At 40.2% G+C, this 26,013-nt stretch overlaps 1 protein-coding gene and 2 long non-coding RNA genes across 3 annotated transcripts in view; 2 read left to right on the forward strand and 1 right to left on the reverse strand.

The window, feature by feature from the left end:
* The window catches only part of stau2 (staufen double-stranded RNA binding protein 2), a 126,187-nt gene that overhangs the window by 28,133 nt on the left and 72,041 nt on the right, over nt 1–26,013 (forward strand). Inside the window, exon 7 of the mRNA XM_047350369.1 lies at nt 12,895–13,002. Within this exon, the coding sequence (XP_047206325.1) occupies nt 12,895–13,002 (108 nt within the window). The remainder of the gene's footprint in view (nt 1–12,894; nt 13,003–26,013) is intronic.
* Nucleotides 1,441–4,503, forward strand: LOC124858358. The gene is made up of 2 exons (XR_007035811.1): nt 1,441–2,594; nt 2,716–4,503. It is a non-coding gene; the product is annotated as an uncharacterized LOC124858358 (long non-coding RNA).
* LOC124858357 lies at nt 4,638–10,463 on the reverse strand. Its single transcript, XR_007035810.1, has 3 exons — nt 10,293–10,463; nt 6,343–6,431; nt 4,638–6,176 (listed from the first exon to the last, which is right to left on the reverse strand). It is a non-coding gene; the product is annotated as an uncharacterized LOC124858357 (long non-coding RNA).

A 26,013-nucleotide genomic window follows, 5' to 3' on the forward strand; every position in this document is an offset into this window, starting at 1 on the left:
TCCAAGAGTGGAAAGATTTGAGAGCAATTGCAAACCAACAACGACATGGCTGTGCAATTGCTTATCAGAGAAGCAGCCAAAAGGCCTTTGGTAACTCCGGAGGAGTTGCAGAGATTGACAGATCTGGTGGGAAACTATGTGACTGACTAATACCACGTATTCAAAGTAATAGCCCGGCACTCCATATATCTGGCCTATATGGAAGAGTGGCAAGATGAAAGCCATTGTTGGGAAAAGAAAACCCTAGAAGGTCCCATATAATGTTTGCTACAAGGGGGCATAATAAACAAGTTGAACAAGGTGCTTAGATGAGACCAAAACTAAACTTTTGACCCTCATTGCCAAACGCTGTGTGGTGGAAAATCCTTCTCATCCGCCTGCAGACGGCATCTCCACCAAGACACATGGTGGCAGCGTCATGCTGTGGGGATGATATTCTTCGGCAGGGACAGGGAAACAGGCCAGGGTTGATTGGAATATCCTGGGAGAAAAACCTGCTTAAAGGCTGGTAAAGAGTTTTGCAGCGCATTTTCTTTTTCTTACTATGTAAACAAGGAACGTAAGGTCATTGCATTTTATCTGTTGGGCTCTTTCATACAGTTACTGTTCATAACACAAAAATGCAACTCTACTTGTCTTTTTTAAAATTATGTAGTAGGATTATTTTCAGGTAAATTCCAATTTGATCAGTAGCAGATGTGAAACAAGTGGTTAGCCTTGATTCCTTAGTGCTATTAAAGCACTAAACGCTGATTTTGATGCCATTTGGTAACTAAGGTGATGTAGTGCTTATTTCATGTTTTGTTTATGGTATCACAGCTTTTCTTCTGCAATAATTTCAATATAATTATATTTGAATATGATGTGTGATAAAGGCTAAGTCTAAACTTCACAACTTTAAGTTATTTATGTTGCTGAGGAGTTTAATTACATCTGTTTGACCATTGATTTCTTATGGTGGTGAAGTGTTATGATGGATTATGGACATAAAAGATCCCAAAAAAGCCTTGTAATTGTAGAATATTTTTATAAGGATTATATATATACACACGATTCCATCAATTGATTTGAATCCCTGTTTGGAGATGTCCACTTTTATGGAATATCATAATATCTCATGAAACCAAATAATGATACGTGACCTCCTCCTGTCAGATATTTGTTGGAGTCACATAGAGTAACTGCATACCACATTCCTTACAGTAAATTATGACTTTGACTCATCAGTTGAAAAAGTACAACATTTGCTTTTATCATTTCTCAGGTTGGGATAGTTATTAAAAATGAAAATTGAGTTTAAAATGTTTCATCTTATATTTTCAGAAGAATAAATGCTTAATAAAATCACACTTGGTACGTTTGATTATTTTAAATTGACTTTAATATTTTACTCATCACTATTGCAGTTTTTGATTCATTGATTTAATGTACGCTCATTCAAAGATTACTACCTGTTAACTGTTGGGTCTCTGGACAACTTTGAATCCAGGTTGAACTGTGGTTCTTAAACTGGGTCAAAAATGCCAAGCCAAACACGGAAACAGGAATTTTGTGACAATTGTGAAGGTGATTGAAAAGGTACCAAAGTTTACAAACAGTACTTCAAATAATCTCCCATTCCAAGAGTCATAGGTATTAAAATAGAATATGGAAGCCCATTTACGCCACTTTGATGAAAAAACAAAAACACAAAAACATATCTCATAATTATGAGATAGCTTGAATTGGCTCCCTTGCATTGTAAGGAGACAGGTGAGACGCTTGGCTAGATATAAAGAAATGAATGTTGATAACATCATTGAGCAATAATTTAGAAGGGGTTTTACAAATCTTGAAATCTTGAAAGTTTTGGAAGAATCCCATAATGTTAAATTAAGCTTCCAGGCATTGGAGAGAAGACTGCAAAAGAAATGCCTTTGGCGGAGAAAAAACAAGACAGATGATGCAGAAGTGACCGCTTTCATTGAACAACAACTGCAAGGATCTGGTAGACAGCATGGTGGATGCACCAGAAATGTTCGATTTCTGGGACAGTCACAGACAGAGAAACAGTACATCTTATGATGCGCCTGATGGATCCAAATGGGGTTGACCTGCGTGCACGAAATCACTTGAGACGACGCTTGTATGTCAGTCGTGGACCAAACTATGTATGGCACATTGATGGGTATGACAAACTGAAGCCTTATGGAATATGTATTAAGGGATGCATAGATGGCTTCTCGAGGAAAATGATCTGGTTAGAAGCATGTTAAACTAACACTGACCCTCGCATTATTACTGGCTATTTCATTGATGCTGTGATGGAGTGCAATGGATGTCCACAAAAGGTCAGAGTGGATCATGGCACAGAGAACACTCATGTTGCGGCGATGCAAAGATATCTGCACAACGAGGAGGAAAATGGTTTTGACTGTGTTATCCTTGGTCCGAGTACTGGAAATCAGAGGATAGAACGATGGTGGTGCACCTTAAGAAGTGAATGTGCCCAGTTTTGGATGGACCATTTTGACCAACTGAAAGCTGATGGCTATTTTGTTGACAGCTTTTTGGACAAATCACTGATTCAGTTTTGCTTCCTACAAACAATACAGGTAATACTAATTTATTTATTGCTTTCAATGCACAAATATAAAATCAGTTATAAATAATTTAAAAACAAGAATTGTTTTCTAATAACTATTTTATTTTTTTCTTCTTTTCTTAATCATACAGATGGAGCTGGATGAAGTTGTCAATGCGTGGAATGACCATCGTATACGATCTACAAATAATCCTCGGGCTCAGAACGGTCGCCCCACATTAATGCATGCTGTTCCCAACCTGTATGGGGCTCCAAATTTTCTACAGCCTGCCAGCCAAACAGAGCTAGAAATATGTCTAGAGGAATGTCTTTTCAAGGACTTTCCCTGTGATGTTGATGTGTTTCACTTATGCACCGAACTCATGACAGAGCAAACTGGTAATGTCAGATGATGTGTACGAAATTACTAATCTTTATGTAAGACTCCGTCAAATGATTAGTGATGGACTGGGGGAATAGATTCTCCAAATCACCCCTGCTCCACAAAAACTACAAAGCTTATATTATTTAAATATTGCCCGTGTAAACACCATGTGTCATTGAAATAAGGCTAAATTGCATGTGTGATACAGATTTGTTCTGTTTTACTTAAAAAGACTAATACATTTTAACTTCCTTCAAAGTAGAAGTCAAGGTCGCCCTATTAATCCCTATGTATTTAATGTAATATGCCTGTAAAATAGTACCCTCTAGTTCAAAACTAGACTCAGTAGTGCCAAAATATTATGGTTATCCCTTTTCTTTAATTTTTCAGGGGAATATTGCTTAAATGGACAGTGGTGTTACAAGTACAAGCAATGTTTTAATCAGGTTATTCCTAACAGATTACTGTGACATTTTCCTATCAACATGTTATTGTTTGTAATTTTGTTACTGTTTTGTTTATTTGATAAGAGAGCATATGACATATTACTCTTCACATTTATATTTCAGTCTTTTTGTGATTCCAAATAAATTTCTTTACAGTGCAACAGCTACTCAAAAACAGATTCTACATGGCACTCAAAATCATTTATTTTGTATTCTGCCAACAAAGAACAGTCCATTTTCTTGACATTCCCAAAAATAAATCACAAGTGCTTCAAAAATACTCATCTTAGTGTGCACACATTTAATAAGCTTAACATAACAGAAGGTGGGGGAAGTAAAACATTACAAAAAATACCCTGTTTATAACCTTCCACAAAAAACCCAAAACATAACAAAAACAGAAACACAATATCCAATGTGCAAAAAAGAATAAATTTCAGAAAAAATATTTTTATATAATTATGAATGCAATGTAACAAGTACAAGTATCAAAACAGTTTTATCAGAAAAAGATTCAACTAAACCATTCCCGTTACTGTTTTTTGTGGCTATGATCTTCTAAACATGTCCTGCAGTGATTTTCATATTACTTATGTTTTGATGTGTCAGGTAACAACATGTTAACTGTGGCAGAACAAAAGTCAACTACATTTTGTTGTTTGGCATCAAGGCTTTTCAATGCCAATTTTTAGCTGTACAAGTGCTCCCCTTAATGTTGACAGGTCTGAACATGAAGAACTTGTGCATGTGTATCCCTAATCATTAAGATAAGCTACAATTACGTAATTAACCTTAAATGCTGCATATTTTACAACCAAAAAATTAAACATTTGCACAGCGAAAGAGCAAAAAAAAAAAAAAATTTGGTAGCCATAAATATTTTTATCTTTCTTTGAGATAATGTGGACAATGTCAATTATGTGCTAATAATCTTACATTACAAATGGTAAACTGAGTAAGGTTCTTTGTGTATAAATAAAATGTAATAATGTAATGAAACTTGTGGCACAGACAACTGACAGATATTATAAGATTTAATAAAGGTTTAAAGGTAGTTCTTCTAAGGTCAACAAGAACTCTTTGCAATTCAAATAAAAATTGCTTCAATATTTTTGTGCTCTGTCATTTATCCAACACTAATTTTGAAAATTTTAAAGTATAAATGTCACTGGCTTACAAACAAAAAAATATACTATTTTTATGTTTGTACTTCATACTTGGATATATTATGATAGAAGCAACACAATTTCTGCAGCAAAAACATGACAGATTATAAATCATTGATACTATTTTTGTTTGAGAACAAAGCCTTGTTGAAACGTTTTGCTGCACATACCAGGCTTCACCTAGCACAAAAATATGATCCATTTTCTGTTAAATCTGAAGAATGTTTGGGGGTGTAACGTCACCCAGATCAAATCTTATCCCGAAAATCTGAAAGTATAACAAGAAAATGTGGACCCCCGTCCAAAACGTCTGTTTTGATGTTGATGGACAATTTGTTACTTTGAATAGCCACCTTAATTTTTTTTGCCCTTTTGGATTTCCACAACTGTGATGATACCAACTTTAAATGATGTCCATGACCCATACATTAGACTCCAAAACTTTCAGCACAGAAATCTGGATAGCTGTCATAATAGACTGACAGCTCACGGACACAGATACATGTGTGAGCCACAGGTCTTCTGAGAAACCCTTGAATCTTGGCTTGGTGAAATCAAGAAGAATTATCTTACCCAGGAAAAGGTCTGAACCTGTGCAGAATCTTAGAAACAAGGACAGATGCTGCAAATCTGCATTCCTGACATATGTGCTGGGGTACTTTTGGATGTCCTTCTGATGGAAAATGGTTTTGATTGTGTTATCCTTGGTCCATGTACTGGAAATCAGAGGATATAATGATGGTGGTGCACCTTAAGAAGTGAATGTGCCCAGTTTTGGATGGACCATTTTGACCAGCTGAAAGCTGATGGATATTTTGTTGACAGCTTTTTGTTACTGCTATCCAAAACCTCCTCCCTAAGCTCTGTGGAATTAGGTGAAAAGTTAATATTTTCATGATTTGTGATGCTTCCAGCAAATATCAAGTCAGGAGTTACTGTTTTGGGTATTGTAGATTGACTGGTTGTTGCAACACTTAAAGCAGAAGAGGAAGGCTGACTCAGAAAAAAGTCTTGATCTTGAAAAAATGGTGAAGACAAAGCTTCATCTTGACTGTTTGACTGGTTATCCTTCTTTTTACATGTGGTTAGATAAAACCTAATAATAGGTAGTTTTGTATCATTATACAATTACCCAACTGTGATTTTGTCATCAACTGCTTCTTGATAATCCTTGAGATCTACCTCATAATCTGCTAGGGCCCCTTCTCTATTTCTTCCATTTGGAAAGAATAGAGCAGCTGCCATTTGGATTACCTCTTTTTTTAGCAACCTTTGATACATCAACCCTCCTTGTTCCACCACCCCTTTTTGCTCTTACTTGTTTAAAAGCCTGTTTTTCTTCTTTATAAGCCATCCAGCCTATTTCTATTTTTCTCTTTGACTTCAGAGCGTTCTTCTTTACGGTTGTATCAGATTTCTCTTCTTGTTCCGTACTGCGGCCATCTTCATCAGCAGTTCTTCTTTTACCCAGTTTTGATTTCAGGCGCTCAAACAGTTTTGATTTGCGACTGTTTGGGGTGCCATTTTCCCTTCTTTTACAATATCCTAACAGGGCTAGGCGGTCACCATATGATGGCAAATAACTCTGTCATCAGCTGGATTACGTTGGTATCAATCTAAATGAGAACAGTGAAATATAATTACTTTAAAACAAAGGTGGCAACACAATCACATGTAATTTGAGTTCGATTATATAATATGGATTAAAATATTTTCTTAAAAAATGCTTAAAAAAAAGCTTAGAAACTGCTGTTTTTGAATCACAGATTTTTTTTTCAGTACCTTCTCTTTTAACTTGGTCTCGATAGTTTCCTCAGGAATCTTCCTTTGTCTCAGGAAATCACCCAGGTCATCCATTCTGGGATCATACACTGAAAGGAAGGAGACAAGACCATTATCAGATGTTTCCAATATAATGTAAACAAAGTAATGCAAAAAAATTATAATTTTGCCTAAAACACTAATCATCTGGTCACTCACAATGCCATTCAGCACTTTCTTGCTTTACATTGATATTTTCTCGATGATTTTGTTAAATACTTGATTGTTGATTTTATGATGTAAAGCACTTTAAACTGCCTTTCTGCTGAAATGTGCTACACAAATCAACTTGACTTAACTTGACTTAAAATCGTCAATATGTCAAATTGATTACTTTATACTATGCAAGCTTATGTTACAGATCCAGTTTCAATTTACAAATCCACGTTTCTTACCGTTATACACAGCTATGCTTCGCTAGTGTTTTATGCTTGCAAGGGCGACTGACTGGAAGCCAAACCGATGGTTCAGGTGGACTGTACCAACTCAAAAGGAAGTTCAAACTGACCGGAGCTTTACAATTTTTTTTTATAATTTGAAAACGTAAACAATTTCAAGCACACTTCAAGCATAATAAAAATAGTATAATATGTACTGTTTTGTATAAATGTTATGTTTTAGGATCTGATAGGCTAATTCGTTTTTGCTTGCATTGGTTTGTTCCACATGCTAAAAACGGATTATCTAATATATTGAAACGATATTTAATACTATAAGAATTTGTAATGTGAAAAAAGTATGATTACAGTAGCCTACCTCATGTTTAGTATGCAAGCACCACACCAGTTCTTTAGACACAAACGTCTCAGTCTCCCGAAGTGCTGGGTCCAGTCATAATTATGACTTAGCTAGCTCATTATAATAAGATAGCTAAGTCATAATTATGAGATAAGTTTTTTTTTTTTTTCATCAGAGTGGCAGAAATGGGCTTCCATAAAAATAGAACCATGTTAGTTCAGATGCCACAAAAGCAGCAAAGTTTTTTGGTTATTTAGAAATCTGACAGGATTTAAAACAGGATTATATTTGTTCTTTAAACTATAGATGTTAGAACTGTGTCAGCCTGATAAAAACTCCAGCTGGACTGGTTTTACATTGCAGCCTCATCCTTTAAGTGTTTTTCCTTTCTTATAACTGCTTTCACCTCAGAAGTCTGTTCCATCCTGAAACGTTAATTAAAACTGAAAAGGTTCGGTGCTCTTGTTTCATTTCTCCTCTATCTGAAAAGACTCCAAAGATGTTTTTTGTTGTTGTTTTTGTGCAGTTACTAAGATTGTGTATCCACCCTTAATCAGACTGAAGCCAAATCCGCCTCGGCTCTAATTACTCTAATGTGTCACGTAAGCCCTGCAGTCTAGTTTGCACCTGGCAGGGTTACATTTACTGTTCCCCTGTTCTTTCTGTCTGCCTTCTCCCGATGTCACTGTACCTCTCCAAAGTTTCATATAGTCATAGTTGTTAAGTGTTGTTAGCATCTCCTGCCGGAAATCAAATTACCCCCTATTCCCGTTGCCTGGCATCGTGGATGGTTATTTAAAACGGTTTGGCTCTTCTCACTTGCCTGCCTCGCTGTCTTGTGGCGTCGGCCATCATAATCGAGCTCTTTGTTTGCTCCTGCTGAGTCTTGATTTACAAATTGCGCCTCATTGTGTCTACAGCATAGGCATGTCATTCTGTCTCTGCGCGAGTGTGTGTGTGTGTTCCAGCATGTTTCGGTGTGTGAAGGTCTTGCTTGTTTCTTGGTTGTTTACTTTTTATTGAAAAGGTCTCAAGATTTTCCGAGAAAAGTGTTTTAGAACTTGTTTGCTTTGAAAGAAGATTTTCATGTGCAGTCTTTCAGAACTGAAGAAGTATTCACATCGCTGAAACTTTCCAACATTTGGTCACATAAAAACCACAAACATTAATGTAAGTGGAAGGAAATTCATACATGATTTTCACTTTTGTTCTCAATCCCCTGCACATTAAACTCACCCTAATTAAAATGCAGTACACCAAATGCCCTTTGATGTCGTTTTGAATACACCATCCCCATGGTAAAACATGACAGTGGCAGCATCCGGCTGTGGAGATTCTTGCTGTCTGCAGGGACAGTAAAGCTTTTGAGAGTTGAAGGATGGATCTACAGCTCTGTGAAAAAGTATTTATCCACTTAAAGATTTACCTAAATGTCTCATATTATCAAACTTTTTTTTTTAAATCAAAGATAATCTGAGTGAATACAAACTTCACTTTTATATTGTTAAATCTATTTCCTAATGGTCAGAAACTTTCCCAACAACATGGCCCTATTGATAAACATAATTGCGGCCCTTTTTAAATCATGAATTCATGTGATTAACCACATTTGTTTGCTTCAGTTTCACTAGCCACAGCTAGGCCTGATTACTGCCTGACCTGCAGAATTAGGAAATCACCTAAATAGAACCCTTCTGACCGCATGAAGTAGGTTAAAATATCTCATGTCCTGATCTAAAGAAATTCAAGAACAGATGGGAAACAAAGCCCTTAACATGTCTGGAAACACTTACAAAGTCATTTCTAAGGCTTTGGAACTCTTTATCCACAAAAGGAGAAAACATGGAACAGTGGCGAACCTTCCCAGGAGTGACCAGCCTACCAAACGTACTCCCAAGAGCAGACTAATGACTAATTTATAAAGTCCCAGAAGAACATCTAAATCACTGCAGGTCTCACTTTCTTTAGTTAAGGTAAGTGTTCATGATTCAGCAATAAGAAAGAGAGAAAACCTGGATAAGAACTGCATCCATGGGAGCATTCAAAGGCCAAAAACACTGCTGACCAAAAACGGTCAAGTTTGCCTTAAATCATCTTAAAGACTTGTGGAAAAATATTTAGTGGACTGTCAAGTTTAAAGTGGGACTATTTAGAAGGTGTGCTCCCTGGTACATTTGGTGTGAAACAAACAGCCAGTCAGTCAGGCAGTCAGTCATTTTCTACCGCTTATTCCATAGTGGGTCGCGGGGGAGCTGGTGCCTATCTCCAGCAGTCTACGGGCGAGAGGCTGGGTACACAAACAAACAGCGTTTTAGAAAAATTTATATCAGACTGGCAGTCAAACATGGCGGTGGGAGTGTGGTGGTCTGGGATAGCCTTGCCTCTTCAGGACCAGGACCACTTACATAAAATCCTATTGGAGAATGTTATTAAATACAGTGTGCCCTGTCTGCATGTAATTTAGAAAGCTGATGTGTCCTTTTTCTTTCAGCCTTCAGACACGGTTTATAATATTTAAATTGTAAAATTATATTTTGGTTTGACTCGCTCCGGCCATTGTGGTCCTTGATATTGTTCGCTCTTAACTTTCATTATCTTTTCGTTGCAGTACCTCTTGGAAAACCTTCTCATTTCTCCTCTTCCAATTGCCATTGAGTAAACAACAGTCTGTTCATGTCACGTGTCGTTCCTTAGCAGCCCTGATCATACCTGCTCAGGAGCAGGGAAAAAGCTAGGGAAAATACAGTAATGGAAACGCTCGCAAAGAGGGCCGAGTGAAGTCGACGAGGACCAAATTGAGCCATTGGAAAAGGGGCATAATATTTCCAAAATTTCTATAATAATAATTAGACTTGTTGCTAGTTATTATTAATGCTTCATAGCAGTTGTTGCGGCACAACTAGGTTCATTGGAAAATACTTTTTCAGGTTTTTACTGCTAACCAAAAATTGAAAACCATCATTTTCCACAATCTTCTTGTTTCTTCACAATGCTGTTTATTCACTCGGAGCCTCTTACTCTTATCCATTTACCCTCATAAACTTGCAACTAAAGTTTTATACGTTTTTCTTTTTTTATCTTTGCCTGATACCTTTTCATTCAAATAGTTCCTTCAGGGTGACAGTTATGCGTCACTGTATGTGTTTGTGTACTTACTACAAGGACTGTCTGACCTTAACACCAATAAGCAGAAACAGTGCTGAAGTCCGGTCCAGGCTCCTATCTGTCTTTGTCGCACGGATGCTGCTAATCTGCTTGCACATTCCCGGCCTGCGCTTGTTTTCTCTCTCCCCTTCAGACACTTTGCTCCTGGAAGCTTGTTAAGGCGACCTTGAGAGAACGGATTCTCTATTTATCAGGCATATCTGGATTGATAGCAACAGAGAAAAATGCAGCCTTGAAAGCGATGAAAGGTTGGTTGAAATTTAATTGAAAACAGAAGAAAGTTGGACTGGGTCGCTCATCTTACGTAAAATACCAAAGATGGACATAAAAGGTTTTTGTAACAGTGGAAATAAATAGACTAAAACAAAGTAACATGTAGCATAAATATGTCTTTCACTGTTAATAAGTGAAGTTTTTGATGAGATCAGCAGGAAAGGATTATTTCCTGTATCTTGTCACTCTTCTACAAATGCCAGGCTAACCTAACAGTTGTGCTGCCTGATTTTTCTGTTTCTGTTCTACAGAAAAACACAATGCCTTGGTAGCTCTGTATGACAACTGATGATCTAAGCCTCCAAACTTACCCAAGCGTTTCCACACTACTGTATGTTTCATTATAATGCAGGTAAATTTCCCCTGAATTGAGTTCTGGCTCAGAGCAGTGTCTGCTTCCTGTGAAATCCAAGGAATCTCCCCTTGAAGTATTCATCACAATCCGCATCGGGTCTCACAATGAGGCAGAAGAAGTGAAGGAACCCCTGAGGGAAAAGGTTGCAGCCAGTCAGACTTAAGGAGACAAAGAGCTGGACATGAAAAGATAAAGATCGAGACATAACGCTGCATTCCAGCGTAATACAGGCAGCAGAAACCCCCGTTGTACGATATGATCTCATTGGAGTGAGTTTGGTTTCATTATCAGCCGAAGTGACTGTAACCTGGTGACCTGCTTTAGAATTCCCAGTAGTTTCTCCTTCACCTTTCAGCTCAGCTCTCGATTTACCGGTCGCTCTACATTCCTACCCTCACCTATAGGCATGAACTTTGGATCATGACCGGAAGAACAAGATCCCGGATACAAGCGGCTAAAATAAGCTTCCTCCGCAGGGTAGAAGTCCGTCCTGTAACCAGTGGGTTGCCGGTTCGAACCCCCACTTCGTCCGTATCAGTTGTTGTGTCCTTTGGCCAGACACTTCACCCGCCATGCCTGCTGATGGTGGTCAGAGGGCTCGGTGGCACCAATTATAGACAGAGAAGTGAGGAGAAGTGAGAACCCTTGTCTTACCAAAAAGTTATGGGTAGTGTGAAAAAGACAATCCAACAATTAATTGTCCAATATGAATATTTCAAATGAATATATGATATGCTAACTCTCTGTGTGTTGCCAACTATGGTATCCTGTTTTGGCAACAGTGTATTATCAGATGCTCTACAGAAGCCTACAAGAAAAATCTCACAAAAGTTAATTCCAAGCTATATCGAAGTTTAAGACAGCAAACAAAGTGTGAATAAATTAAAAGAAGAACTGAAATAGAAATTTTGCAAGATGACTGGCACTCTATGCTGAGTGCACAGCAGGCAAAAGTTTAAGTACATACACTACTGTTCACTTAATGGCTCTCTTTATTTTCATGACTTAAATTGTAGATTCTCACCAGAGACAACACACATGGAATTATGTAGTAAACAAAAAGTATGAAATAAATCGAAACATTTTTATATTTTAGATTATTACAAAATAACCAACCTTTGCTTTGATGACTGCTTTGCTCTCTTGGGATTCTCTCGATGAGCTTTTTGAGGTGGTCAGCGGAAATGGTTTTCCAAAGAGTCTTGGAAGAACTTCCCAGACGTTCATTGAGAGATGGCCAGAGATGAATATTTCAGTCATTACAGCACACACATTTAAAGGTATTTTACAATTTTTGGTTTGCTACATAATTCCACATTTTCATTCACTGTTTTGATGGTTTCATTTAGAGTCTACGTACAATGTAAATAGTCATAAACACAAAGAAAAGCATTAAATGAGAAAGCCGCTCTAAAACCTTTGACCGATGGTGTACATAAACTCATTTGGCTGGTGCCCCTCGCTATTGAAACGTATCTATTTAAGCCAACACAAAAAAATAACCCCAAGTCAAGTAAAATGGGAATGCTAAAAAAAATCATAAGTCAGACATATTTTATGGGTGAACAAATGTGATAAATACTTTTTATTTCGTAATTTATGTTTACTGTGTCTATACTAACCACCCCCTATCCACCCACTTCATTTACAAGCTGACATTGCTTACAAAGTCATTAAAAGAAGAAGACAAAACCTGACTCCCCAGCAAGGATATAAATAATAATTATTTTGTAGATATGATGCTTATTATTTTAACAATAAATCAGGACACAGCTCATACAAAATATCACATAGCAATTATGGAGAAATAACCCTTTATTTATAACAAACTTTTCCTGCAGTGAACAATTGCTTAAAAAATATCAATACATCTTAATCCTTACCATATTTCATGTATGTCTGGCCAGTTGTTTGAGGACCAGCGCTTTAATCTGTGTTGCTCAGTAAATGAAAGTTGCAATAATTGTCTGTTTAATTTTCAGAATCCAGAGGAAAAAGTGGAGACACAGGAAGGAACCGATGCCAGCAAATCAGAGATCAGCCTCGTCTATGAAATCGCCCTGAAGAGAAACTTGTCCGTTAACTTTGAGGTAAGAACAAATCAGGCAGTCATTAGGCAGTCCTTTTAGGTGCATTCAATCATATTACCATATATGACATTATTAATGGTATCATTGTGAATTATGAAGTAATGATCTTTTTTGGTTAAAAAACAACAAAAAAATGAATAAGGGATGAAGTTAAAGTGATGCATCATTTCCAGGGAGTGTAAAAAGTTCACTTTTGCTAAACCCAATTATTTCTTCAGCTTAAGAAGTCATAGAGATTAGTCTCCAGGGCATGTGTTTTCCCTGGTTTTACCTCGTGGGTCATCAAAGGTAGTTGCATGTCAAGATTTTTAAATGGATCGTGTTTCTGGACTGGATGAGCCACAACGAAATGAGCTTCGGTTTGTTTCTATCTATGTACATCACCTAGTAAAGTAAGATTAACGGTATGAGTAATTATTACCGTTATTAAGAATTATTCCTACATTTTGAAACAGTGAATCTACAGTGTAACATTGATTTCTAGAAGCTTGATTATTCAGCACCAGACCCATCTCAAGTTTGTAGTTTTGAGCCTTGCTGGAAGTTGAAGGAGTTTGGAACGAAGATAAGTCAACATTTCTAAAAGCTGTCATGTTTAAAAAGCAGACAAATGAGCATAGATGTCACTTGGTGTCCTGCTCTTAAACATTTTTAGATGAGGAACTCGGAAGCATTTACAACACATATACCTACACACACGAATAGGGCTGAAACAATTAATCGTGATTAATCAGTTATTGAAATAATCGTCAACTAATTTAATAATCGAATAATTGTTAACTGGAGTATACAGACTCTAAAACATGCCATTTGCTGAAAGAACAACCCACTCACAGCAGCAATTAGGCCTAAAATTGTACAAAAAAAAAATACATTTAGCATTTAAGATGAAAAACCTTCATCTGTAAATTTGGTCTATCCAGACCTCCTCTAGTAGCATAGCTTTAGCTTCGCCTTGTTTAAATTCTGTATAAGATCTCCTATTAAGCACCTTTTGCTATCAAATTATTAATCGATTAATTGAAAAAATAGTCAACAGATTAATCAATTAGCAAAATAATTGTTAGTTGCAGCCCTACACACATATAAGCTCTTGACAAGCAATATATTTCCTTCATTTAAACCCAATTAGTTTAAAATTGTTTGTATTTAAGTCTGGCATTGGGAATTATTTTTTTTTTAGATTGTTTCGGCCCTGATTGGTCCAAAACTCAAAAATCCAATCGTTCTAATCAACGAACGCAACCTTACTGAATAATTGCTATGGTGACATCAGTCTTTTCCATGTGAATGTTGTTAGAGCGGGAAGAAGAGGAAGCACAGACATGTACGAAGACCTTACTACTAAACGATATTTTCTATGACATGTTGACTTGTTTGCAATTCATGGTGAGAAAGCAGGACTTTGAGCAGATAACAGGAAGGCTAAATGGAGTACAGCAACATTGCTTTGTTTATCTTTCTGAGCTTTCAAACTCTGCCTGTTACGGAACATGTTGGGTTTTCAACCTTTTGGAAATTGAAGAGTTTCAGTAATGATCTACATTGTCTAGAATAGATAGGCAGCTGTTTTTGTAATGATAGCCAAGCTAATTGCCAGGAACTCTAGAAAATGATATTTTAATCTGTATTGGCAGTTCAGTGCTTCACAAAAACTTGGAGGTCAGATAATTTGCAACAACACTGTGATCGATACATCTCTAGATGTGATCCTCCTTTAATATTTGTCCACATTTATTGAGCATTAGGTTTGTGACATTATCATTGGGCTTCATGGGCATTGACTTGCTTTTTGATCTGCACAATCGAGGTACACGAGTATTTCTCCATTAAATTCCCTCTCTTAGCCCCAGACGTTGCCAGCTTGGGCAACAGTTCTGTTTCTTGAATCATCTCTGGGGGTTCCCAATCAGTCCCCAAAACAAACTCCCACCCAGTTTCAGTTTTTTTGCTACACATGATCCTACCCTCAGAGTTGCAACCTCCAAGTCAATGTAGCTAACTCTGTCCTCATATGACCTGCTCTGTTCTTCTTGGCTTTTACCGTATCTTCGCTGACTCATCTAATATTCTCTCCCCAAGCCACCACCCCCTCTTCTTCGTTTGCTCTCAGTAAGGTGCCAAAAACAAGGGAAGCTCAGTTTACACTGTGTGCCCCCTCCCTTCCTCCTCAGACCTCTCCCTTCCATCTCCATCATTCCCAAAAATCACAAATGAGGCAGTTGTGTGTGGAGACAAGGGGGAGATGCAGACGCAGGAGGAGAAGTAACGCAGTTTCTCCCTGCTTACTTGGCTTGTTAATATGAGTTTACACAACATGGGAAAAGTTATCTGGAAAACTGTAGTCCTCCCATTTGTTCCCCTCACCTTCCTCTGTGCATTTGCATATCAGAGTAGGATGTAGCTTTCATTCCTGGAATAGTTATTAATTATTTAAGCCAGCTAAATCAGGGGTTGAAGTAATTCATTATCTGTCATGTCTTTGTCGCTTTCTGTAATTACTCTGTCATTTTCAGTATTTTTTAAAAGCAGCCGTGCTCCTATGCACCATCTCTTGTTCTCACTCATTAATGTTTGCCCCAAGTTTTTTCTCACCTTTTACCTTTTTTAATTACATTTAAAATATCTGTCAATCTTTCCAATTGCCTGCCTTATGATTTCTGTGTGGTTCCTGTGTTTCCAGTAAACTTGGAATAATTTAAAGGATATCTCCTTCTGTGCTTTAATTTAGTCCATTTTGACTGTCCTTGTAATATGGTCCGTATTCAACCCCTTTACACATCAGTGATTGTTATGTGGACCCAGTCTATGGAGCTTATTTTTGCAAAAATTATGAATTTGATTTAGAATATAGTATATGAGCTCTTCTGGAGGCCTTGTTTGCCCCCTTCACAAGACCCTTCCAAGCCAGGCCTGAGCAGAGATATTCACAAGTCAGTTTTCCAAGTCCAAGTCGAGTCCCGTCATTGAGGGTCAACTCAAGTCTTTGAGGGGTGAGTCCAAGTCAAGTCTCAAGTCTTTCACTCAAATTCAGAGTTGAGCCTTAAGTAATGACTGAAATAAAAATGTTCTCATTAAATCCATAACATTTAGCTCACCTCTAACCCTCTATTGCTGTAGGTTAGGATTCCCCACCTGTCCTTAGGCGTAAATTATTACGTGAACATTTAATAATTGTCTTCCAGTCTTTAATATTTATTTACAGTTATCATTTAAACATTTAGCATTACATTTACAATCCAAAAATCTACTAAAGGGTAATTTCTATTAATTTGAAAATTGATAAAATGTAATATTTACCCCACTGGAAATATAGGCATTTGTCCTCTAAGGAAAAAAACAGAAAGAGACTGAAACCTGTTAATGTAAGATTTCTGAATGAATCAATCAAAGTGTAGTTAACACTGGTTCATCCTTGTCTCTGTATTGTCCACTGCTTCATTATATATTGCACTAAACAGGGTTTGGAGTGTTCTCTTCTCCTCACTCTGAGATTTTTTAAAAACATTAGGAAACAATTTTCTAAATCCACGTTTAAAACCTTTGTTCTCAATTCTAAATAGTAAAGATGTATAATACGTATAATGTACAATATAAAATAATGAATGTGATAAAGTCTAGTAAAAAATAAATGAGCGTTAAACTTCTGAATGGACAGAAAAGTAAGTGCTTTTATTTTAACATTTTCTGCGGAACAAAAGAGGAAGTGTTTTTAATTTGATATTTTTAGATACAAATGTCCTTGTAATGTTGCAGCTAGCTTAACAGCAAGAAAATGTCTGACGCAAGTTACGTTTATTTTGTTTCCTAAATGATCAAAAGTAATTTGATCCAGCCTTCATTTGGAGAGACAGACATGAACAGATTGTTTTTAGCCATTAACACCCCATAATCCACCAGCGTCACTGGCTGATAATCAAGCACACCCTTTCGCAGTAAAACAGTAGCTTACATACCAGCTTTCTTTCGCTCTTCATAACATGAGGCAAAAACTGTCATTAAGACTTGAGTCTCAGATGAGGAAGGAGCTGAGAACTGTGCATTACCTAAAAGAAGTCACCAATGATAAACACGGTAATAATTCTTTAAACCGGAGGAATAAAGTGGAAAAATGATCAAGGCAAGTGTTATCTTTTACTTTCACTTGCAGTTTCCATATCAGCCATACTGAAATTTCTGAGGCACGTTGCACTGAGTGGAAAACAAGATTTAATCAACTGAGATGTATCAAATGAAGGCAAAACAATGATGGTATGAGAACCCAGTGACACTCTAAAAAACGCTTGCACAGAAAGCTGTCTTATTTTCAGTTTCTAATGGTTTCTAAATGAAAAAAACTAAATAGTGGGGAAAAAACTGTTTTTGTGCTGATGCACTAATTCTCCAATTTACCTTTTGTTATATATCTATTGCATTCTTCCTTCATTCTAAACCTTACTCAGTTTCATTTTGGTGTGTATGGCAATTAACAACAAATACATATTTTATTTACTGATATCAAAACGTTTAGTTTAAGAAAAAGGCTTATTTGAATAAGTGTTACATTTCTTGTAACGGCACGGCGCTTAAAAGTTTATGTACATCAAATTACCAACCAAAATTCAATAATTCATAGGAAATCATAAAAAAAACAAGTTAAATTATAAAATTTAGAGATCCGAGGAGGAAAATTAACTACTGAGGCACGTCAATTAACATGACACACTGTAACAAATAAATATTAGGTTTAAGAGGTTAACACTGCACTCAGCTGCATTATGTATGGCATAAGTTGACCTAAATTGAAAGGTGCTTGCGTTGACGCAGGTTCTGAGCCTGCTATGATAAAGTTGTTGACGTCAATATCTATGTAAAGAACAACTTGGCAGCCCTGCTGGGATCAAGATTAGCACGGGGCAGTAAAGACGTCTAACCCACAGACTCCACTCTCTACCTCTTTTAAGACCAATCAGCCTCACCCACGGACTCCACGTCTCCTTTCTATAATCAATCAATTGTAATTTTGTCGCAAGTTATCTATTGTATAAAACAGGTGTGCAATATAGGTTCGGGGCCTTCTCTTCAGGATGTCATGTGTGCTTAAGCAGGTGCAGTGGGCTGATCAGAGAGTGGGTCCTTGAGCAGCCAAACCCTAAACTCCATTAAATCTTTATCACAAAAAAGTAGTTTGTGGTCTTTCTCACAGGAATGCAATGAGTTTTTAAACTCAAAAGCTTCCAGCATGGCTTGTACACCCAGTTGGATTCAGAGATATTGCTATGGAGATGGTCAAACAAAAAAATCCTTTTTTACCATCCCACTCTTTAGCTATAGCTTCTGAGTCTGGATTGTCCTAACCCAACCTCATCTTAGTTGATCCGCTCAGAAGAAATATTACTCTTTTCTCAAATCAAAAGCTTAAGATCACACACACAATGTGTTACTGTTCTCTGCATTTCGCCTAACAACAGATCTCTCTCCTGTGAGCATGTTCCACTTATGCAATGTTTTCACATTATTTCATCCTTTCCTTTACTGGGGCATGAAATTACCCGTAAGTCAATGTTTGAGCGTCTACTTTCCCATCACTCTGCTACGATGAGGGTCGCCACGACCTCAAGAGCCAGTTGGCTCATTTAATCCCCCTGTCAGGCAATATCAAACAGATGTCAGCATCAAAGAGGAACCTATCTATAAATCACAGCTTGTGTGTTGCAGTTGGGGGGCAGGACATAAGAGAAGAGCGTCCAAGCCAAGAAACACCCATCTTGCAAGGAGCAGTTTCCCTCAGGGCATGTCCATCTACCGCTCTTCACAAAAGGGTCTTTCTTCTCTGTACCAGTCCTTACCATTGTCGTACCTTGATCCCACTGCCTCTTCCTCTACAGTACCTGAGTTCTGGCTTGTACAGATCCTCAAACCGCCCAGGGTATTAATATCTCCCTGAGAAGCCGAAATGAAGGCCTCCCATGTTTGAATAAGAAAGGGTGAAGAGACAGGCACAGGAAAAAAAATCAACATTGAATTACAGAAAGCTTCCTGTGTACAACCTGATCTCCTTGTCGTCGGGTGGTAGACAGGCGTGTTTGCGTGTTTGTTTGCGTGTCTGTGTGCGGGCTTGGCTTGTAGGTGAATAGGAGCTCTGAAATCCCATCGGCAGCAGTGCAGATCCTGTGTCGGCTGCCAGGAGACTGACTGTAGCTCGTCTGCTGCTATCCTAGACCAAGGGAATCTGAAATGTTGTACCCGTACACTTTGTGTCACACGTTCTGTTGAATTAAACGCTTCCCTGCACAGGCCCCATTTGGTTTCTTTCTTCCTGAAGCTAAAGCAATACTGTTGCTGGCTAAATGGTTTGAGAACACAGACATACTTTTAAATGCTTATAAATAAATTTAATGTCAACCATTCAGCATGTTTTTTGTTTTTAATGGTCAGAATGTTTTTCTTGATTTAAAAATTTTATTGCATTTTGAACTTACTGAAGTTACTGTAGATGAAGAGAAAAACTATATTGATATTTGATGAGTCTTTTTAAAAGGGAAAAATGTGGAAAAAGGGATGGAGATTTAAATGCAAACACAAGTCCATGCATTGTCATTGAATTTAGAAAACTATTTAACAGAGTTTAAAAGAGCCTGAGTGTAATGTAAAAGTTACGGTAGAACTGCCCATCTATGTAAAGTGTGTCCACAATGAGATTGACAAGTTTATTATTTTGTTGGTGTTATTTCGTGATTGAGTACAGGATTTTGCATCGTTTGTTGATTTCTGGTGGATACTGGACATTGAGCCTCTTATGTTGTTACTTTCCTTTACTTTTGATTAGTTCTTAGTTCTGTAATGTTCCAGCTTGGTGATAATTGGACGGCGTGGCTTTTGTTTCTGCGGGATAAGAAACAATGAATGCGGTGAAAGGTAATGTGCTTGACGGTGTCCGGTGGAAGTTTGAGCTGTGTTCTCACAGTAGCAATACTTGAGGGTAGCAATATTGTACCGGTAGCTATACCATATAGCAAGCTAGCTCATACTTATTTGCTGCGCAAGCTTTTGAGAGAACCCTGCTAGCCTAAATGTCCCGTTAGCTAACCATGGCTTCCGCGATGAACGTTAGTGTAGACGAGGAAGGCCCCAAGCTAGGCCCCAAGCTCTGCCCCTATGGTAACAAAATGTCCTCGTGGGACACTCATCCTGTATGTGCACACATACCGTCTGGGTGTGGTCCATGCAAGGATGGGCTTAACCTCCACAGAGGAGTGTATCCACTTTGCGAGTTTTCCCTGCTTATGTGTGGGTCAGACGGACGAAGTATGTGATCTCGATCGTTCCCGGAAGTAGATGGGGATGAAGACGGGGCAGAGTCGGACGATAAAGACGAGGATTCTACCGTCCTCATTAGCTGCCGCGAAGCTGCAAAGCCTCCAGCAATGGATGATGACAGCAAGCCTACGGCGCTGTGTCCCCTGGACATGGATGTGCAAGACATGTGCAAACGTGAGGCCACAAGGCTGAGCATTCCTTGGCCGGCTATTCAGGCAGAGGTTGCAATATCTCGGTTTGTCAGGAAAAAGCTACCAAAGGCAAGGAAAACTGGGAAGCATGTGGTGCCCGTTTTTCCAGAGCTCCTGGATGAAATTGCAGTGACGTGGAGAGACAAGTCTTAAACCGAGAGGCACCCCATCGCGGGAAGTTCTCTGCTGGACTGTGAGGGCATGGAGTCTCACGGTTTACGCCAGATGCCACCGGTGGAGCTGCTGGTTGCCATGGTGGAGCCGCTGGTTGCAAGCCACCTTCACCCAAAGACGTCCTATTCCTCCACGGCCGCATCCCTCCCTTTCAAGACTGACTGCTTTCAGTCTAGCCTCACTGACAAGTGCTACAAAGCTGCTTCCATGTCTGCGAGACCCCTGAACGCTTCATCTACTCTGAGCGCATACCAGGCATAGTTGGAAGAAGATATGACTGCTAAACCAGATAACGCTCTGTGGGAGGAGATCTGTGTAATAACCGATCATGTTCTCCGTCTCCATAAACTGGCTATACAAGCCGCGGGAAAGGCCATGGGTCTCATGGTTCTTTAAGAGCGCGCACGCTGGCATGGGCTCACCAATCTGACGACTAGGGAAAAGGAGGAACTCCTCAACACCCCGATCGTCCCCCATGGTCTCTTTGGTGCAGCATTTACTACTATGTAGAAGAGATGTGAGGAAAAGAAGAGGGATGATGAGGCTCCAAAACTTTGTTTGTCGAGAAAAATACATCCCGCCGCGCCGGCTGCCGCTCGCCCAACGCCAGCGTTCAGGATTCCCAAGGTACCTAAAGCGCAGGCCGCAGCACCGGCCCCTGGGGGTCCGAAGAACCCGTGGGCTAGGAAGTAGTCCCCTCAGGCACACCCTCAGTCTGCACCTCCTCCACCTCCCGCTGCTACGTGCAGGCGGAAGAAGAAGCGGCCAGCCTGATGTCTTCTCCCTACAGTGGAAGCAAGCCCAGTTCCCCCTTTTTACGGCCCGCTCCGCCATCTCCAAGCTCTGTTCCAGAGTTTTTTTGGGGGGACACGTTCCAGGCAGAGTGCAAGTCCCGAGCCGTTCCGGGGATGACGGAAGAGAGACTGTGTTCGGACAGTTGTCACAAAAGCAAATCTTTCATACACTCTGTATTAAAAATGTTTCAATGCGTGCATCCAGGCGGAAAGCCGAGGGCGGCATTGCATGTTGTAAAAACATTAAAAAAGACTACAAATATGTTGAAAAACAAACAACTGGTGTCTACCATAACGCAGCCTGTGGAGACCCATGTCTTTTCAGCTGCGAAGACAGCATCCAGTTCCCCCCTACGCAGTGTGTCAGAGACAGTGGCAGGGTAGGATGCGGCATGTGCCAGCGCTCCGCCACAAGGGAGGAGCATTGCCCCATCTCTGGCACAGTGGCCGGTCAGCCCCCTCTCCTTACACAGAGAGCGCTGGGCAGCCTGCACATAGTCAAAATGGGTGCTGCGTACAATCGAACGGGGATACAGACTTCAGTTCACAGTCACCCCACCCCGGTTCAAAGAAATTGTGTTTTCCCAGATGCAGGGAGACACTTTGAATATCTTTCTGGAAGAAATTTCCATCTTGAAGGAGAATGGAGCAATAAGAGTTGTCCCTCCATCAGAAACCCACGGCGGGTTTTACTCAAGGTATTTCATAGTTCCAAAGAAAGGTGGGCCTGGAATGAGAGCCATTCTGGATCTCCGTGCCCTGAATGGTTATCTGAGGAAATACAAATTCAGGATGCTGACTCACACCTCCCTGCTAAGAACGGCGCGAGCAGGCGACTGGTTCACCTCAGTCGACCTGAAAGATGCTTATTTTCACATACCCATTTATCCCCCACACCAAAAATATTAGCGTTTTACAATCCAGGGGATAGCATACGGGTTTGTGGTTCTACCCGTCGGGTTGTCACTGAGCCCGAGAGTGTTTGTAAAATGCACAGAGGCAGCCCCGCTCAGGGAAAAGGGCATACGTGTAGCCACATACATAGATGACTGGCTTGTGGCCGCTCCGACCTCTCAGGAGGTGGCTCATCACACCACTGCAGTGGTGCAGTACTTGGAACATCTGGGTTTCCAGATAAACTGGGAAAAGAGTGTTCTAATGCCCTCTCAATGCATTACCTTTATAGGGCTGACTCTTGACTCTGTCCGGTTCAAAGCCTTTTTATTTCAAGAGAGAGTGGAGGCCATGCAGTTGAGTCTGGCTCTGTTTTGCAGGGGGTGCTCGGTCACCCTTAAATAATGCCAGAGGCTGATGGGCCTGATGGCCTCCTCTGTGGTGGCAATACCGTTCGGTCGCCTCTATATGAGGGGGATCCAGTCATGGGTTTCATCTCTGAACTTAGACCCACATTGAGACGGCCACCTCAGAGTAATTGTTTCTGCAGCCTTCTCTCTAGCTCTTTGTCAGTGGAAGAACCCTGGTTTCCTGACTCATGGCATCACTATGGATACCATCTCTGCCACAAAAGTGGTCACCACAGATGCCTCTCTGACAGGCTGGGGTGCTACTGACGACGGGAGATCCATAAATGGAAAGTGGGGAGCTGGCATGCGCTCGACTCATATAAATTGTCTAGAGCTGATGGCTGTTCACCTAGCTCTGAAACATTTTCTCCCCTGGCTCAGAGGAAGCAATGTTTTGGTGACAACAGACAATTGTACAATAGTGGCCTACGTCAACAGGCAAGGGGGACAGAAGTCCCCCTGCTTGCACATGCTGGCACACAAACTGATAGTCTGGAGCAGTTTGACCCTGCAGTCTCTAAAAGCGACTCATAGAGCCCTGGATTGTGGTGCAGACCTTTTATCCAGGGGCAACCCACTTTATGCAGATTGGAAACTTCACCCAGAGGTGGTGAACCGGATCTGGATGAGGTTCTGTCAGGCAGTTGTAGACGTGTTTGCGTTGAGAGAAAACGCTCAGTGGCCACTTTACTTCTCCCTGCGGGACCAGGGAGCTCCACTGGGAGTAGATGCTCTGGCACACAAGTGGCCGGGGTCTCTGCTCTATGCTTTCCCGCCAGTAGCTCTCATTCCTCCCACTCTGGCCAGGGTGAGGGAGTAGGGTCTGTCCATGATCCTGATAGCTCCACGGTGGCCGGGAAAGCACTGGCTGGTGTAGATTTTTCAACTCTTGTGCAGCCCACCATGGCAACTGCCACTTCGCAGGGATCTGCTATCCCAGGCTCACGGGGAGATATTTCACCCTTATCCAGAAAGGTTGGCCCTTTGGGCTTGGCCTCTATGCGGCTGAATTTAAATGCAGATGATCTCCCTGTTGGTGTTACTGACACTATTCAGTGTCCCAGGGCACCATCAACCAGGTCCCTGTATGAACTAAAGTGGAAGGTGTTTGAAAGCTGGTGCGCAGATTCTCACACCATCCCCTATCAGTGCTCGGTGGCAGTGGTCTTGTTATTTCTACAAAACCTTATTGATAATGACAAACCCTTCTCAACTATTAAGGTATATTTGGCTGCTATTTCAGCCTGTCACATTGGATTTGGGGGAAAAACATCGGGCCAACATCCGTTGGTGTGTCGCTTTATGAAAGGGGCAAGCCGTAAATTGCCTACATCCAGGCCTTTGGCCCCACCGTGGGACCTTCCCACTGTTTTAGAAGCTCTTACTCGTTCTCCTTTTGAACCCTTGGGAGAAGTTGTAATAAGATTTCTATCCCTAAATTGGTTGGTGAAATACATGCCCTTTCAGTCCACCAAGCCTGTATTAATTATTTCCCTGGTGACTCTAAGGTCATCTTGCAACCTAACCCAGCTTTTGTTCCAAAAGTGGTGGGTTCATGCTCCCCGATAGAGCTGACTGCCTTTTGCTTCGGAGGAGCAAAGGCGCCTACATAATTTGTCTCCAGTGCGTGCACTGCGGTTTTATTTGGACTGGACGCATGGTTTTAGAAAAACCAATCAGTTGTTTGTGTCCTGGGCTAAACCACATGTAGGTAAGCCTGTGTCAAAGCAGCGTCTTTCCCACTGGATTGTGGAAGCTATTGCTTTGACATATTCTAGCAGGGGGTTCCAGCCCTCGTCTGGTCTTCGAGCACATTCCACCAGGGACCTGGCGTCCTCATTGGCCCTTTTTAAAGGGGTCTCTATTCAGGAAGTGTGTGCAGCTGCAAGCTGGACTTCCTCAGATACATTCGCTAGATTTTACAAACTTGATGTGTCTGCTCCTGTTTTGGCACATTCAGTCCTGAGTACAGGCTTTCATGGTCAGGCCCCCTACTGATTGGTCACTGGGGACAGTTGTCTTTTAAATAGGCGTGTCTGGCAATCCGGGAGTCAGTACTTCTCCCCATAGTGAGACACCAAACGAATGCTATGAAAGAGAACTTAAGGTTATGGATATAACCCCGGTCCTCTGATTAGCATGAGTGAGTGTCTCACCAGACCACCCTCCTTGCTGTGAAGCAAGGAAGAAGTGAGCTTGTTTTGAATGACGAATGAAACTATGTCTACCCTATTTATAGGGTGAGGGTCAGGGCCCCTCCTGACATAGACGTCACTGATGCCAGCCATTCAGGGCTGGCGTGATGACATATAAGCTTCTGTCGAGGTCATGCAGGAGGCGTTCCCCATAGTGAGACACTCACTCATGCTAATCAGAGAACCGGGGTTATATCCATAACCTCAAGTTTTGTTCTTCGCTTTGAGTTGTCAACAGTGTCTTGGAGTGCATTGTTAGTGTTGCAGTTTTTCCGATGTAGTTGTGTGCATATTCCAGACTTGGAATATGCACACAACTACATCGTTGTTCTTTTATTTTGTTGTGTAGTTTAACAAGTCCATCTAGATTTTTGTTTATGAATGCGAGAACACTGACCCCGATATCTGTTATCAGTAGGTTGCTGGTGTCGGTGGATGATGTCTTCCAGCGTTTGTGTGGAGTGGGTGTCTCCTGTTGTGTTGAGGAATTGTTCGTATTATCCATTGGGAACTGGTAGTAGTAGTTAATAATGTCAACTTCCAGATCAGGTATATCCTCCAGTTTGTAATGCATTTTTAGAAATGTTGAAGACAAATTTAAAGGGATTGACAGGTCTGCTGAAAAGGTTTGTTTACTGTGGGTGGACGGGTGCCGCCATGATGAATTTCCCCCTCAGGTTAACATCTCGCGAGATTAGCCTGACTGCATCCCCAGGCTCAAACACAACCATTCTGTTTAGGTACAAGGACCAGGGAAGGAAAACAAGTACAAAAGATGCTTAAGTTCCAAAAAAAACTTTAAAAGATCCTTGGAAATGGGGGAGAACTATTGAACAAGATGGCTTTAACAGATTATGGAAACTTTCCCTTTTGAAGCAAAGCATAAAGAAATTAGAGGAACTTTTTTGTTTAAACTATACAAACCCTGAAGTGTGCAATCTACAACTTGCTGCCTATGGGAGTTTATGTGCCAAACTATTTCTTGGCTTGGAAGAGGAACTTCCTGGAGTCTCTGCTCGTTGCCTGACAACTAAACAATGAGATATAACAAAAT

Source organism: Girardinichthys multiradiatus, chromosome 21 (genome assembly GCF_021462225.1).
Source record: "Girardinichthys multiradiatus isolate DD_20200921_A chromosome 21, DD_fGirMul_XY1, whole genome shotgun sequence".
NCBI lineage: Eukaryota > Metazoa > Chordata > Actinopteri > Cyprinodontiformes > Goodeidae > Girardinichthys > Girardinichthys multiradiatus.